At 35.4% G+C, this 18,683-nt stretch overlaps 1 protein-coding gene across 1 annotated transcript in view; it reads left to right on the top strand.

Moving 5' to 3' along the window:
* Nucleotides 1–18,683, top strand: part of LOC150081507 (centrosomal protein of 78 kDa) — a 206,933-nt gene that overhangs the window by 93,713 nt on the left and 94,537 nt on the right. The window contains exons 7-8 of the mRNA XM_090380226.1: nt 910–974; nt 16,252–16,341. Of these exons, the coding sequence (XP_090236352.1) occupies nt 910–974; nt 16,252–16,341 (155 nt within the window). The remainder of the gene's footprint in view (nt 1–909; nt 975–16,251; nt 16,342–18,683) is intronic.

Raw genomic sequence — 18,683 nt, 5'->3', positions numbered from 1 at the left:
GAAGCCGATGCACCAACAACTAACTAAAGCAAAAAACAAAAACAAGCATTTATCAATGTTAAACTTCACTTTCCACTTTCAGCCGATCTGTCTAATTTTTCCTGGTTTGTTGCAACAGTATATCCTGATTCCTGTCATTAATCATAGGTTCATGGCATGCAATCCATACAAAGTACTTGATTGACATAGGCAAGTGACATGATTTTGACAGACTTCAAAAAAGGGATGATTGTTGGGTACCAGTTGAAGGGTGGCAGTATTACAGAAACTGCGAATTATCTGGGCTGTACGTGGAATGCTGTAGTTAAGATGTTCCAAGAGTGGACTAGTAGTGGATGCAGCAGTTGCTGTACCAGTAGTGGGCATCTGCACCTTATCAATGATCATGGTGAATATAGGCTGCTACCTGAAAATGGTGGTACAGCTGACATGGACTTGAATCAGGGGATGACCAGTGGTATTTCCAAGACCACAATCCAATGAACCTTCCTCCGTATGACCGCTGGAACAGGCACCCCATCAAGGTACCCATGCTTATGGCTACCCATCACTGATAATGGCTAAGTTTGTATATGAATGGTGTTGGAATGGTATTGGACCTGATGACCGGAATCTCCAGCTGTAAAGTCACAGGACTGAAGATTTTGAAAAGATGACACAAAAAAATGAAATAGAAAGTTTAAATAATTTAAGTTCACATTTTGCTGTTTTAAAATCAATTCTTAGCAAAGCTGGTATTTTATTTCCTAAAAAAATATCAATCATCATTAATTTTGTTGTATTGTGTGCTATACTGTTGTATGTATAGTTATTCAGTAATCATTTTCCTTTTTTTTTTTTTAATTATTTTGCAGGCAAGTTCTTTTATTTTCAGTTGTGAACTAAAATGTATCTGTTTTATGTCCTTAGCAAAAGCAATCCTTGAGAGAATAGTGGATCAGTTAAGGATAAATACAGAAGGAAAAGTTTGCATGGTATTATATTTATAATTTTTCTTAACTTAGTTTATCATTCATTCCAGACAGATAACCACTTATGCTGAGTGATTATTTAATCATTAGTCATTGAATTTAATTTGTTACCAAGCTGTACTATTTATGTTGGTCTGTTCTTTAGAAAAATTTTTTGGATAGTGAAATTATTATTAAAAATATATATACCAGATAGTGAAATAATTAATAATAATAATAATAAAAAATAAAAAGACGCCTCCGTAGCCAGGTGGGCAGGAGCAGTAGTGTGTAGCACATGCTTCTTGATTAGACAGGGGTTCAAGCCCGTGACCACCAAATACGGAGGATGCGGAAGGTCAGGGAATGACCACTGCGTATCTCCAGCCCGGATAAAGGGTGAGGGTTGGTGTCAGGAAGGGCATCCGGCCGCAAAAATTTCATGCCAAAACAATAATAATAAAAAAAAAAAAAAAATGCTGACCCCATATATAATGGAAAAAAGTGAGGATAAAAAAAAATATATAAACACACACACACGAAACTAGCAACGGCTGTAGTTCATGAAATTGATGTGATAAATTCACTGAAAATAAGAAAATATACTGAAAGTGAAAATTATAACTGGAGATGCTAGAGCATTCCCAGTTCTGCCCACTGCCGTGCAGCCTGTTGTCTTATAGTAACTGACATTAATCTTATAGTGACCGACAGACTGCCTTGCTGCCTGTTGGTCACTATAAAATAATGTCAGTTACTAAGCTGCCAAAAATTCAGAGGTTTCATGAAGCAGCATCTTGTGGAGATAAACCGGTGGAGTTGTCAGATATGGATGAAGAATGTATAATACCTCAAGAAAGGCAGCCTCACTTATTAACTGAAGCTGACCTGAATGAGTTGGTTCAAGATTTGAAATTTTTAAGGAGTCAAGCAAAATTATTGGCTGTAATCTGGATAAAAATGATTGGTATCCAGGAGATTACAAGTTGTCAACAGAAGATTCAGTATATATATATTTATTGCACTGACATTGATGCTTTGATGGCTCTACGTCTGAAGAATAACTCACAAGAGTGGCTATTTTTTTGGACATGGCAGAATGAAATTTGAAGTTCTTGCAGAATGTAAATACCTATTATCAAATGCCTCTTGGAAATGTACACATGATGGATGTGTATGAAAATGCCGAATCTTTTCCCAGTGAAATAAAAAGATACTACTACTGGACAATGTTACATTCTTTAAGTCATTATACTTTCACTTATTTTATGACTTTGTTTTACAATACACAGTAGAATCCTGATTTAAGGTGTACCTTGGTATTAAGATTTTTGTACATTAAATCAGTACAGTTTTTAAATGGGGGATTACTTATTATTGAAACAAAAAATAACATCTCATTGCTAAACTGCAAATATTTGCTTTAATCTGACAAAAACCTGAACAGTATGGTTCTGAAAATAGCAGAAAAACTGTAATAATTTCTTCCTCTTCACTCTTAATAATAAAATAATAATAATAAAAAGCAGGAGTAAAATCCAAATATGTAGTGTGGCTAAACACAATGGCAAGTTAGTTTTCCCATTATGTGCTGATTAGAAAGAGGCAACAGCTTCAATAAATTACATTTCTTTTCCATTTAATAAATGTGGAAATTACTGAATGGAACTGAATTTTATCTACTAACAGCACTCGTTCTCTCACTGCATTTGATACAGCCATGTTTCAGTGACCCCTGGCAGCATACTGCTAGGGCTTAATGTGAAAATTCTTACTGCAGAGCTGGCTTTCCTTCTGTATATGTTATGGCCATGTTTTACAGCATATTTTTGGATTTTACTGTGTTTGTTGGCAACAGCAAAGTGATGCATATAATTTTTGCTAGTGGCATAAGAGGATACCTAGCTTTTATTCTTTGTTCCTGTATGCAGCGTATTTCCTTGTTAAAAATTTTTTAAGCAGTAGGGATATTTACCTTTGAACATAGGTGTTTTATGGGTGAATATCAGGCCATCATCATTCCTACTGTCGAAACTGGTTGCACATGTTCTCACCACATTTCATGACAAAGTTTTGCAGTCCACTGTGCTTTGTCAGCAATGGCAAAGTGATCACAATTAACAGTATCGAAATTTTAACTACACTAGGGTAATCAGATATTGATGGCCACAACTAGGAAAATTTTGAGCTTTAATTTTGAGCTTTAAATCTGGAGAATTGAATTAATGTTTAGGCAATATATTCTCTAAAAATGAAACAGAAATGGTTATAAAAGAGAACATATCATAAAATAATTATATAAATGTATTTGAGGAATAATTAAACTGTTTAAGCTGATGTCAGGAGTGTTATCAATACAGTGGCTGAATTTGAACTCCTGTTTAGGACAACTAATGCTGACATAATAGGGCTAACTGAAATGTGGTACCATCTGGAAATTGTTTGGGAATGACAAGTTCCACTATGGTATGTATAATGTATTTAGGGAAGATAGAAAGAGTGGTGAAGTCATGCTACTTATCAAAAGCAGTCTGAGCACAAAAAAAGCTTTTGCTGAGTCTGAAGTTACATCTTCCAGCATAGGATCTGTGTGGTATGAGTTAATTGGAAGCAAAAGTATAATGAGAGTGGGAGTAATCTACAGACCAGAAGATTGTGAAGTGAAGAGTATGACAAGAGTTTATACATGCAGATGGAATGGGCAAGAGTGTGAATGTCTTATTATGGGTGACTTCAATCTGGCCCTGATTGATTGGAATAAGTGAGAGGGAAACAAGAATTTTTTTTTAAAATAAACTAGATGGTTATTATTTGTACCAGCATGTTAGAGAAAGTACTGGGGGTGAGAATATTCTTGGCCTCATCATTACTTACAAATCAGATGATATCACAAGGCTTAAAGTACAGGAATGATAGTTGTCAGGTAGTGATCACACAATTGTTAGTTGGAAGTTGAAGAAAGAATATTGCAGTAGTTAAAGGTAAAGGCATGGGTTTTAATTTCAGAAGAAGGGACATTGATAGTTTAAAACTCTATATGGCATCTATAAATTTCACAGATTGCAGAGTAAGGGCAAATACATTTGAATTATAGAATACCTGTAAAGCAAAAATCACAGAAGCTGTGAATACATACATACTATTAAGAAAATATTGTAGGAGTAGCATGCTGGAATGGATGAATGCAGAACTGGCCCATCACATAAAGCAGAAAAAGATAGCAAAAAGAAAAAAAAAAATTTCACTAACTGAGGTTTACAGACAATCTGGAAACCTCAGTTAGTGAAATTTTCCAGATAGTTGTCCCTGGTGTGGCTCCACGTGGCTAGGGATGGGAGTCAAGGGGTGGGAGATCAGGTGTCCTCCACCCCCTTGGCTGCAAAGTTACCAGGTGCCGGCACTCAACATACAATACAATACAACACAACACAACTCAATCTTTCAACAATACAGGTATCTGCAGAATAGTATAAAATCAAATTTACTATTACTATGGTATCACATCCATAAAACCAGCTATTCACATCAACAGAACTTTTAGAAACTGTCAATAAAACATCCAATAATGCTGCTGGTCCAGATGGAATCTACTACATAATGTTAAAAGAACTAAACAATAAAGCAAAGAGCTCCTATTAAATTTCTATAATCGAATATTTTTAGAAAATTCTTATTCAAACTCCTGGTGTCACTCAATAGCTGTAGTCCTGAAACCAGGAAAGGATTGTGCCTTTCTACGCAATTACAGACTGACTTCTAGCTGTTAGGCAAAATCCTGGAAAAATTGGTTTTCAGGTGGCTAACATGGTTCCTGGAAACTAAAAACGTGCTAAACAATAATCAGTACAGTTTTCAGAAGAATCGGTCCACATTAGATGTGATGATCAAAGCAGAAGTAAATATCTGCCTTGCAATGCTTTCATAAGAAAACAAAACCTGGTCATCGTTAATCTCAATATTGAGAAAGCTTTTGAACCCACCTGACAATATGGTGTTCTTCAAGATCTTCATTAACGAATTTCTTCATTTAACGAATTTCTCTATATTATGAATTTTTTCTCAAAACAAAATTACATGTAAAATTAACCCCATTTAGCAAAGTGTTAGTCTCTTTATAACGAATTTTTAAAAAATTAGTAAAAGCATTTTTGAAGATTTTCAAGCATTTACTGCTGAACAGCCACTCAAATATACGGCTTCCTTCCCTCCGAAATTGCGCATTAGCATCTGGAATTAATCATCCTTTTAGTGAACACTTGTGGCCATTGATGCCCGTAGGAGAGTCTTTGTTTCATTTTTGTTACAATTATAAAACCAAATGGGTTTTCTTAAAAGTGGTCATAAACATTACAATAAATAGGGTAGATTTGTAAATTGATGTTGGCTAAGGGAAAAACGAAATTCGCTGCGGTAAACCTTTACCGTGCTGCGGCGGCAATACATAGAATGCTACCATAGTCAGTTTTTAGTAACGCCTACCGAGTGACATTCGCTTCTCACCTCAACCGTACCATGTGACCTTCCTGTCAATCATTATATGATATGTCCGTTCTCATCTAACTGGACTCCCAGTAAATGGTTTCATGAATTTTTTTTTTTTTTTTTAAATTTCATTCTTTTACAACAATTTGTCATCAGTCACATAGGCTATATGCTCTTGTATTTTTTAGTTTCTGAAAAGTAACATACAGCATACGTTAATCATAAATTTTCTTTCGTGTATATATGAATGAAAACAGAATAAAAGAAATTCACAAAGTGATTGATAGGAAAGGTCACATGAATTGGCAAGCGAACGTCATTGAGTAAGCGGTACTAACAATTCAGTATATGGCCAGCGCAGCAAAGTTTGCGGTGTATGTCTCGGCAAGAGCTGTAGTCAAGTTGTCGAAGAGAAAGTGTTTAAGTATTAATGATAAAGCAAAGATTCTTCATGATATTGACCAGGGTTTTAAGAAAAAAGATATTGTGGAGAAATATGGCATACCTGCAAGCAGTTTATCTACGATTTTAAAAAAATCGAGAATCAATTTTAAATGCAATTGAAGGAGGAGCAGACAAGAAGCAAATTAAGTTGTGTATATACGAAGATGTTGATAAAGCTGTTCTAAAATGGGTGCAAATGATATGTGAAAAGAATATACCAATATCAGGTCCAATAATTAAGCAACAAGCTCTGAAATTTGCACAGTCGCTTGGACATACAGAATTTAATGTGAGCACTGGGTGGCTAGTTAAATTTAAGAAGTGCCACAGAATTGTGGAAAAGGTTATTTGTGGAGAAAGTGTTAATGTAAGCGAAGAAGATTGCAACAGTTGGAGGAACAATACCTTAAAGAAGATTTTGGAAGAATATGAACCTAAGGATGTTTTTAATGCTGACAAAATTGGTTTATTCTTTAAATGTTTACCGAATAGAACACTTGCTTTTAAGGATGATAAATGTTTTGGTGGAAAACAAAGCAAAGAAAGAATCACTGTGCTAGTTGGAGAAAATATGACAGGAAGTGAAAAATTAAGACTTTTAGTCATCGGAAAATCAAAAAACCCAAGATGTTTTAGAGGTACAAAATCTTTGGAAGTTGACTACACCTTTAATAAAAAAGCATGGGTGACAAGTGATATTTTTGAAGAATGGATATTAAAACTAGACAAGCGTATAACAAAAGAAAAAAGGGAAATCGTGTTGGTAACTGACAACTGTCCGGCACATCCTGCCAGTATTTCTGCCAAACTTAAAAGTGTGAAGTTGTTATTTTTACCACCAAACATAACGTCAAAACTCCAGTCAATGGACTAAGGCATTATTAAAAATTTTAAATTTCATTATCGAAAGAGAATAATAATGAAGATTGTCAATGCGTTATCGGAAAATAGAAACTTGGAGGTTACAATTAACCTTAGAGATTGCATCTCTGAACTGGCAAAAGTTTGTACAAACGATGTCACTGAATACACTATTCAAATTGTTTTTCGAAAGCGGGATTTGCATTGAATACAGAAGTCAAACAACAACTGGACAAACAAGATGAACTGCCCCTTTCACAACTGAAAAACTTTTGGACATTATTAGAATCGTCCGGAAACATCGAAAATGAAATAACACTGGATAGTTATGTTTATGTAGATCAAGATCTGACTACAACAGAACATCCAAATGAAGATGAAATACTGCTGAACAGTGTTAGACGCGACCATGATCACAAAGAAATTAACGATGACGCTGAAGACGCATCAGAACAACCCATAGAAAAGCCAACTCACGAAGAAATGATTCACACTCTTAAAACTCTTCTTAAACGAAACATATACATTGAGAATGAAGTATATGCTCTACTTCTAGCAATTTTCAAGTTGACTCGTGCAAGCGCTCTTGGAGTGATGATAATATGAATAACTAGACATTAAGACTGCAGTAGGCTCATTGATAGAAATGCAGAAAAGATGCCAATGATATTATTTAAACCATTTGAGCACGGGGCCCCTGTTCTACAGAACCAGTTGAATGTGCTTGTGGCTGGCCCTGCTTGACGGCCGTACAAACTAATCTAAATTGCTTTTATGTACTATGTCATACAGTTGCATTATACAATCATTTTTGTATTGCTAAATTGTTAGTTTATGGACATAATAAAAAACACTTCTTGTATCAGCCGCCTCTGTAGCCAGGTGGGAAGGAGCAGCAGTGCGTAGCACATGCTTCTTGATTAGACTGGGGTTCGAGCCCGTCACCACCAAATACGGAGGATGCGGAAAGGTCAAGGGAATGACCACCGCATACTCCCGGAGCAATATGGCCTTAGTTGCTAATGCTCCTAAAAACCAAATAACAAACAAACAAACAAACTTCTTGTATCAGTTACACTCTTAGAAAATTATATGGAAAAGCACCAAGTAGTGTCAAATAAATAACAAATTCACAAACTTAATCAGCTAAACACAAGTAATAACCACTACTAATTTTTTAAAAAAGTTAACAAAAACAATAATTTTTAAGCAATAAAGAAAGTTTCATTTAGCAGCTCCCAAAAAAGTGATCTAATGCAAATTAGCCTGAATAGCAGTTGCTGGAGTTAAATTAAAAACAGTAGAGGAAAAGAAATTTGAGAGTTATAATATAATCAGATATGTTCTTCTTCTGTACAGTGTAGACGGTTGGCAAGGACAGACAGTGGTGTCCTATCAGTGATCTGCCAAGCATTTGCTTGTAGAAACAGGGAGATCATAATTCTTGTGTAAAGTAATAGTAAAGAATGGGTTGGAATACTAGCCAAGTACGGAGCCTGCAACTAAAAAAAAAAAAAAAAAACAGTGCTTCTGGAAAGGGTCCAAAGACAGGCTATTAGTAGTGGCCAAATGATGCAAGAAAGCATGTTATGCAGCAGCAGCAGCAGCAGCAAAAAAAAACCCGTTCCATCTCCAATAGCTTCTGTAGTTTCTCTTTGAATTTATTTAAACTATCCATTTCCACAACAACAGATGGAAGTTTGTTTCAGCAATCAACCACATGCTGGCTAAAGGTGAACTTCTGCACATCTATTCTGCAACCATCCTTCCTCAATTTTAATTTATATCAGCATTGAGTTTGCTCAATCCATTCAAAGCCGTAGACACCTCAATCAGATCACCTCATGGGTGCCTAGTCTCTAGATGCTGCAGTTTGCAGAACTGAAGCCTTTCTTAGTAAGAGCATTCCTTTGTTCCTCTCACAGATCTCGTTCTTCTCTGTACCATTCCAGCAGCTCTACATCTATCTTAAAATGAGACCTGTATGCAGTACTCAAGTTGTGGCCTGACCATTGCCTTATACAATGGGATAATTACCTTCTTATCCCTGTTAGCAAAATTCATGTATATCATTGACAAACCCCATGAGCTGTCCTGGCAGCCTGTCTACACTGCTCAGAGAGCTTCATATCTGACTGCACAATTAGCTCCAGATCTTTTTCATTTTCCACTGACCTGAGTGTACTACCGTACAGTCAATACGTTATTCCGGGGTTACTGCTATCCATATGTAGAACTCTGTATTTTCAAAGTTAAACTTCAGTTGCCATTTCTCATCCCATCTGCCTAATTTTTCTAGATCCTGTTGCAGTAGCACACTGACATTACCCACCTTTCCAGCCTTTGTATCATCTGCAAACTTGGACATTAAGCATGATATGCTTAATGTCCAAGTAGCAGTATCATTAATAAATATAGAAAACAACAGGTCCAGCATTGAACACTGGTGAACTCCACCAATAACATTAATCTATGAAGAGCACCGTCCTTGATAACCACTCTCTGTCTTTTCCCACTCAACAACTCCTTTATCCATAACATTAATTTGCCCTTAATGCCACACTGCTCTAATTTCTACAGCAGTCTTTATGTGCAACAGTATCAAGAGTTTTCCTGAAATTCAAGTATATGATATAAAAATTATTTTTATATCATATACTTGAATTGCATATCTCCAGTCCATGGGGGACTTCCCCTGAATCCAAAGATGTTCTCATATTTATGGATAAGGGTTTACTTACCTCCTTTGCTGCCTCCCTTAATATAATTTGATAGATCCTATATCACCCCATGTGTCTTTCTTATGTTTAACTTCAACAATTTCTCTTACACTTTCTTCTTACTTAATAAATAGTAGCAATAGCTTAATTTTCAGTACTTACCTTAATATAATCTGCAGTTGGGATTAGAGTGAATAAGGTGGAATAGACTAAAAATTGGATTTAATGTGGATGAGCTTAAATTTTTGAAACGGAGTTAAAATATGCTCAAGGAAATAGAAGTGCACGTCTTCATCCTTCGTTATCATGAATTAAAGTTGAAAGGAATTGGAACTATGAGAGTATATTCAAGAGACCAATAGCCGTAACGATAGGCTTTCGTTATGTCTTCAGTTGGTAATAGTGAAGAAAGAGAGAGCGCATGTATTTTAAAAGAACTCTAAGCTCCCGTGATGCTCTTTGATGCACGTGGGAATCTCAGGTGTGTGAGATTCCAGACCTGGGAGAGGTTGTAGGGTAATTTTGCATTTAATACGTTTAATTTAGATTGATGCCGAAACCATTCTATGATAAGGGCTTCATACTGATAAATTCTGAAACTAGATTGTAATTTAATAATGGGGGTTGCCGAATCTACTAAAGGTGTGTAGTTATGGGATATTTGTAGAGCCGTATTTTGAAGTAGTGCTTCCGATATAGCATGCATTACATTTTTGCTGGCATTTTATTAAATATACTATGTTGTTCAAATCACAGATATGGTATTTATAAGTTTTTTTATAAGAATTAAACAACGATCCTAGTTTATTGTATGTTGAAAATATGAGTGTAATGTCTGTATTTGCAAATATTCAACGAAACTGTCTAGCAAGGTCACTGTGATAAGGAAGAACTACGCATAAATTGTTGTGTGTATTATGTTTGGATGGATTATTAATATTATTTTGGACATTGGAAATAGTTTTTTGAATTAACTGTAAGGGGTATTTCCTGGATATAAATTTTTCTGTAAGATATTGAAGTTCGTTAAATAAGTCGTTTTGTTGAACTGTATTTGATAGCATTATATATTTGATTGTACAGAACAGCTTTTTTTGTGCTAAAAGGGTGGTGTGACTCATAATGTAAGTCTTTTCCGGTATGGGCGTTTTTCTGAAAATTCTAGTTCTGAGTTGAGTATCAGCTTTATACAGGGTGATTCACTACCAGTGTGACAAACTTGCAGGTGTAGGGAGCACAAAGGCGAATCGGAATCACATAGCATTGCAGGGTCCGAAATGCCTTCGTCATGTGGTAGAGGACGTTGTACGGGAGGCCGCGTGAACAGCGATCCCGCTGGAAGTCAGCATTTGCGAACTGTTTCTGTTGAAGAAACAAAGTAGCAAAAGTCCTCCGGAGTGGATAATCCGCAGGCTCCAATGATTGGACACGTTGCAGATGGTATGAACTCATTTGGTTTTTTGACAGTATCCTCCATACAGTGGATTGGGAAATACCCAATCGTTGGCCTATCGCTCAAGTACTCGTACTCGGATTGCCTTCTGCAAGACGTAGGACACTCTCCTCATTGTCTGGCGTCCTCGTCGTTCGCTCTCGATTCATGGTACCTCTCGTGAAACAACCAGTCTCACGTACCCTTCTGTGCACATGTGCGAAAATCGTATGATGAGGAGCATGCCTGTGCGGGAAACGTTCCTGGTACAAGCGCAGAATGGTGCGCCCGTTACAGACCACAGCTCCATACGCGAGGTGCATGTCGGCCAGTTCAATGTTTGGTGCATGTCGGCCAGTTCAACGTTTGAATACTCGTCCATCCTACTGCCTCGGGAACCGGTTCGCAAATGCTGACTTCCAGCGGGATCGCTGTTCACGCAACCTCCTGTTCAACGTCCTCTACCACATGATGAAGGCATTTCGGACCCTGCAATGCTATGTGATTCTGATTCGTCTTTGTGCCCCCTACACCTCCTGCAAGTTTGTTGCACTGGTAGTGAATCACCCTGTATATGGTAAGGTTTAGAAAATTTAATTGTCCATTTTCCTCCAATTCAAGAGTGTACTTTAATCTATCGTGAAAGGAATTAAACTTAGTAAAAAGGTCATCAATTATAGTTTTATTACCAATTATAAGGATGTCATCAGCATAGTGCGTATATAATTTTAACTCTGTGGGGTAAGGTTGTACACAACACAACACCAAACGACTTATCTAACGAACTTCAATATCTTACAGAAAAATTTATATCCAGGAAATATCCCTTACAGTTAATTCAAAAAACTATTTCCAATGCCCAAAATAATATTAATGATCCATCCAAACATAACACACACAACAATTTATGCGTAGTTCTTCCTTATCACAGTGACCTTGCTAGACAGTTTCATCAAATATTTGCAAATACAGACATTACACTCATATTTTCAACATACAATAAACTAGGATCCATGTTTAATTTTTATAAAGAAACTTATAAATACCAAATCTGTGATTCTTGACTCTTGATTTTTAAGGAGTCCTTATGTGCTGTAATGTAATAACTAGATCGTATGTATAGCTTAGCTTAATTTTCAGCACTCACCTCATAGTGAGTGCTGAAACTCCCCACCAGCTAAGCGGATTACTATGAGGTGAGTGCTGAAAATTAAGCTAAGCTATACATACGATCTAGCAAATCTGTGATTTGAACAACATAGTATATTTAATAAAATGCCAGCAAAAATGTAATGCATGCTATATCGGAAGCACTACTTCAAAATATGGCTCTACAAAAACATCAAATACAAGAGCATATTATCATTATAATAGCTTTAAAACTGGACAAGCAAATACAGAACTGACTTTACATGTACAATCCCATAACCACGCACCTTTAGTAGATTCAGCAACCCCCATTATTAAATTACAATCTAGTTTCAGAATTTATCAGTATGAAGCCCTTACCATAGAATGGTTTCAGCATCAATCTAAATTAAACGTATTAAATGCAAAATTACCCTACAACCTCTCCCTGGTCTGGAATCTCATGCACCTGAGATTCCCACGTGCATCAAAGAGCATCACGGAAACTTAGAGTTCGTTTAAAATACACGCGCTTTCTCTTTCTTCACTATTACCAACTGAAGATGTTAATAACGAAAGCCTATCGTTATGGCTATTGGTCTCTTGATTATACTCTCATAGTTCCAATTTTTTTCAACTTTAATTCATGACAACCAAGGATGAAGACGTGCACTTCTATTTCCTTGAGCATATTTTAACACTGTTTCAAAAATTTAAGCTCATCCACATTAAATCCAATTTTCAGTCCATTCCACCTTATTCACTCTAAGCCCCTGCAGATTATATTAAGGTAAGTACTGAAAATTAAGCTATTGCTGCTATTTATTAAGTCAATTAAATCGGTACCCTAAGGAATCCTATAATTTATCCAACTTTCTTCTTACTTATTACAAAATAATTTAGCTACCTGTTAGAATGTGATAAATTTCTGGCATCCACTTCCCCAAAGAATTTCTCATTGCGAATGTAGATGCAGAATACTTATTCAGTTTATCAGCAATCTCAGCAGGATCACCAACAGTTGAACCATCGATGTCAAGTGGACCAATGTGATTCGTCGTCTTTCTGCTAGTGTTTACATAAATAAAGAAATGTTGTTTGATGTTTTTCTTTGCCAAAGATTTCTCATAATCTGCCCTCACTTGCCTAACCTCCTTTGTGACTTGATTATAGACTAGTTTATATCTACTATAGGCTTTTATATCAATTTATATGCATCCCATGCATTTTACTTCTCTGCCACGTCTCATTAGTTCATCTGACATCCATTTAGGTATTTCTTAGTTGGTATGAAAAGTATAGCAGCTTCTATAATTCTTTCCCTGAATGCTTTTGTTGTAGAATTTGTTGTTGGTAACATCATTAGTTGGTTCCACTGTATAGAATTCAAAAACTGTCTGAGACCACTATGGTCTCCTTTATGAAAGCAAAAACCCTTCCCTTTATCCTTGATGGTTGTTACTTCTTTAAGTAAATCCCACATCAGTATACTGATCACCACCTAGTGGTTATTTCATGTGTAAATTCTTAATGCAGTGAAGAATCACTGCTGTAATCAGATTATGAGTATTGCTCTCTCTCTCTCTCTCTCTCTCTCTCTCTCTCTCTCTCTCTCTCTCTCTCTCTCTCTCTCTTGTTGAATCTCTGACATGGTATTGTAGAAAACGTTCATCCAATCCATTCACACACAAAAAAACCCACAAGTTCCAGTCAAATTTGGATAGTTAAAATCGCCCATTATAGAACTTTCTGATTAGCTGGCCCACTCAATTTCTCCATAGAGTTGTTTGTTGTTCTAATCAGAGACATTAGGCCTGTAACACACTCCTATCCTCATTTTTGCATTCCCAGTGCTTATGTCCTACCAAACTAACTGAACATTGCACTGGCCAACCACATCGACCGAATGCACTGCCTTAGATTTTATGTGCTTCTTAACGAAGAGTATAGTTACGTCTCCTCTCCTATTATGTCTGTCGTTTCTATACTCAACATAACAACTCATACTTACATACCTACGTACATACACACACACTTGCCGGCCTTGGCCTTATGCCTTGGCGCCTCCGTAGCAGGAGCAGCAGTGCGTAGCACATGCTTCTTGATTAGACCGGGGTTCGAGCCCTTGACCACCAAATATGGAAAATGCGGAAAGGTCAGGGAATGACCACCGCATATCCCCGGAGCAATATGGCCTTAGTTGCTAATGCTCCTAAAAACCAAATAACAAACAAACACACAAACAAACAACAGCCTTATGCCTTTTCATTTCTATACACATTATGCTCCCCATATTTTGGTGAGATCTGTAAAGCAACTAGACTTGAAATATTTTTATTTAGACTTAGAATATTTACTCCAAATAAACTCTTGAACACTTGAATCTTTCAAGAGCAGCGAATAGAAGGTTTTACCAAAGTACATAGATTCTTTAAAAAGATGAGTGTAAAATTAAAAGAACTTTTATTGACAAAATCATATTTGTGATATATTATTTGAACATAACCTGAATACCAATTGTCAATAAAATTCAGTTTCAGGTGAACAGAGTACAGCTTTTGGTAAACTGCTATAAATACTTTTTTCATTTATATCATTTTATTAGTACTTTGTTCACTTAGTAGCTCTTATGCATCAGGAGTACTTGACATTTTCTTGTTACCAAAAGGAAAGGGGAGGTAACTGTACTATCCTAAAATTTTGGTTTTTAATCTACTTATGTTATTTCTTTACTTCCAGTTTGCATAATTTTTGCATTTAGTTAGATAAATTAATTAATGTACTGTTTTAATGTTGGTTGTAACACATTTTCCTTCCAACAATTAGCAAAGATCAAGAAAGTAGGAAAATAAAGTTAATAGGAGCATTAATGTTTTTATGGCATTCATGGCTCTTATAACATATATACACTTAACGAATACATTCTAAATTTCATGACACCCTAAACTTTGCTGCACTTCATAAACATGATATAGTTGGATATGCACATAGGCTGTCAACAGTCATTCAGTGCCCTGTTCAATGCCAGAGGTTGAATAGGGGACATGTGCACAGTGTGGCATTAGCATTAGTAGAGGAATATGATGCAAGAAAGCAAGCTTATGTGGCATCAGCAAAAAATAAATACATAAAACACCACTTTCCATATCACCCATCCATTTTCTCTAAAAGTTTGTCCAGTTCTTCCTTAAATTTATTTAAGCTGTCAACTTCCACAACAACTGATGGAAGTTTGTTCCAGCAATCAACTACCCACTGGATAATTTTCTGTGAATTTATTCTACAACTGTTTTTCCTCAATTTGAGTTTACGCCCCCTCAGATTCATAAACTGAGCAAGAGGACGAATCCCATCAGCGTTGAGCCTGCTCAAGCCATTCAAGGCATTATACACCTCAATCAGACCACCTTGCAGGTGCCTAGTCTCCAGGTGCTGCAATTTGCAGAACTTAAACCTTTCTTGGTAAGAGTACTCCTTTGTTCCCCTCACCAATCCTGTTGCCCTACTCTATATTCTTTGTAGCAACTCTATATCTCCTAAAATGAGGCCTCCACACCTCTATACAGTATTCAAGGTGTGGCCTGACGATTGCCTTATACAAAGGGATAATCACTTTCTTATCCCTGCTAGCAAAATTCCTGTATCGTTGACAAGACCCCATGAGCTACTCTTGCAGACTCTCTGCACTGCTCAGAAAACTTCATATCTGACTGTACAATTGCCCCTGTTCTTTTTCATTCTCCACTACCCTGAGTGTTGTGGAGAATGAAATTTTTCATTATTAATTGCATTTTATAAGTATTACAATTCATTAGGAAAAGGTGAAGCATTGATATACTACAAGCAGAATTTAAAAACTAAAAACAATTTTTCAGGAATAAAAAAGAAATTGGTGGGTCTATCAGGCTTTGTAACTCTTTTTGCTTCAATCAAGGGCATCGCTGCTGCAAAGTTAAGATTTTCTCCAGTTATTATGAAGTTTAGACCCAGTTTTCTCTGAATAATGACATTTGGTGAAGCCACTGTATGCATGCTTATGGGCTTAATAAAATTAGAAATTCTTTTGCTCAACCCCATAACATCAGGAAATATAATTCAGCTTAAAAGTAAAGAATATCTAACTTTTAATAGACTTGTATTACCCCAATTTCTTGAAACTTAACAATTTACTGCAGATTGTTAAAATAACAGTTTTCTATAATAGTTTGATTTTTGTGTAAATGTATTATTGCAGTTTGAATGGTTACCTATAAAAATTCCACCAAAAGTTCTAAACCACTGGCATACCAGAAGTAGATCAGTCACACCTTCAGCAAAGAAAAAGGTAAAATATAAAATTTTAATTATAATATATAAAAAATTTTTTTTTATGGTTATGGTTTTGCATATTACAGGCATTAAAGTTGTTACTAGCTGGATTTTCACTTTGCTGGAAAGATTAATTTAATTGAATTTTATTTATTTATGTGTTTGTTCTTTTATATCCTTCATATCTTCTAGTCAACACAAGTCTTCTAAAAAGATGGTTTTCATTACTAGCTGTAGTTTAAAAATGAAATCTGTTTCTGCTTGCTACATGAATCTTTCTGTTTCTTTTATAACTAACACAACAATTAAAGTACCACAGAAATAATTTTTTTGCATTCTTCTAATACGAAATTGGTATTATCTCACTGTTATTACAAATGATTTTAATAACAGTGATCAACTAACTGATCAATCTGTTGATCAGTTCTGCTATATAATAATTATTATATTCTAAATATATAATTATATTCTGATGTAATAATTATTACATCAACATGCTCAGGGGTCATTTTTATTTTTTTAATGGAGAGTTTTTGGGCCGTCAGTGAAGAAGCAAAGGGAAAACTACTTAAAAGATGTTATCAGTTACCGCTGAGGTAATCAGAGTGATTTTTCCCATGAAAAAATTACCCTTTTTTTGTAGCTCTTAAGCTACAAAAAAAGGGTCAAAATAATCCCAATGTGCTTGATTAACTTTAAGAATGCAAGCAAGTTTGCTTTCATTAAATTGTAAAATTTACAGTTCAGTTTTAAAAAGAAATTTTTTTTATGTCTATATATAGCAGAACTGATCAACAGAACACATCAAATTAGAATCCTGCAAATAGTGTGGAGTGAAAATTTTTATGTGAAGCAATAAAGAAATAAGTTTACATTTAATCAAAACTATTATTGCCATTTCTTTTTTCTTCCAGATGTGCACAAGCACATCCTCCTATTCACAAAATTCACATATATTTTAAGAAACTGGAGTAGATGGGGTATATCCATTATACTAAGAGTAAACAAATATTTAGCCAAAATTATGAGAGTATCTTTGAATTCAGGAAGATCCCCATGGTTTTGAGATGTGCAAACATTTCCCTAATTCATAAACAGAAATCAAAGGGTGAAGTGAGTAATTATAGACTTCTAAGCTTGACTTCTGTTCCAGAGAAAATAATGAAGCCACTGGTTAAAGAAGTAATGCAGAACCATCTAGAAGACAGAATGCAGTTATACTGCAGTCACAGGGTAATCTTGTCTGACCAATCTGATTGTATACTATAGTGTAGTAACAAAGGAACTGGATGCAAAAAATATTTTTGATATCATATGCTTAGATTTCAGAAAAGCTTTTGATGAGGCAGTGGTTAGACCTTATCTTGAGTACTGAATGCAAGTCTGGAAGTCTTATTTTAGGAAGAATGTGGTAAAAATATTTGCTATTTTCCACTGTAATGCATAAATAATCCAATAATTTCTTGATGTATGTTTAAACAATGTATGTTTAAACATTTTTTCACTTTCATGTATATTTTCCACATTGTTGCTTGCTTATTGATGTTTCATGTTCTTGCATCTTAACACATTTTTTGCTATATTTATGGAGCTGGCTGCTACTTGGTTTTTAGCCCTATGAGTCATAGAAGAGAAATTTTTAAAAAAGAATTTATGAAGTTAAGCTTGAAGCTCAATGTAACATATATAGTTCATATCTTATTTTATGTGATTGTAATCAGCTAGTGTTTTTTTTTTTTTTTTTTTTTTTTTTGATATGTGGAAGATACAGGTAGTGAGGTATTGATTAAAAATCAATATTTCACTACTTGTATTATGGTTATTTTGATTTTAAGCTGTGTAAGATTCAAGGTTTTATTTGTAAACTGCAAAACGTTTAATTCATTTTGTTTTAATTCAACTCTGATAATATCAGCTGCTTTAGAAAGGGAACAGAGGCCAAATGCAAAAGGAACTGTTAATAAGTATCTTCATGGATAATTATGTATGCAGCTTGAATTTTATAAAGGTAAGAAGAGTTTATCAAATTAACAAATTCAGCAAGAGTACTGGAAATTAAAGAATATTTTCAGAAGAGAATTTTGCTTCGGACACACACACACACACACACACACACACACACACACACACACACACACACACACACACACACACACACACACACACACACACACACACACGCGCGCGCGGGGGGGGGGAGAGAACTGTATAGATACAAAGAACTGTTTATCTAAATATCATTGTAACTTTACCAGTGTTGTGAAATGTTAGCTGTAATATCAAAGTTGATTAAGCTAATTTGAAGTGGCCATCATTGAAGATATCCATGAAAATACTTATTAACAGTTCCTTTTGCAT

The sequence above is a fragment of the Mastigoproctus giganteus genome, chromosome 8 (genome assembly GCF_048544385.1).
Source record: "Mastigoproctus giganteus isolate SK-2022 chromosome 8, ASM4854438v1, whole genome shotgun sequence".
NCBI classification, from domain to species: domain Eukaryota; kingdom Metazoa; phylum Arthropoda; class Arachnida; order Uropygi; family Thelyphonidae; genus Mastigoproctus; species Mastigoproctus giganteus.
The sequence above is the reverse complement of the archived record's forward strand: the minus strand, read 5'-3'. Positions and strand labels throughout refer to the sequence as shown.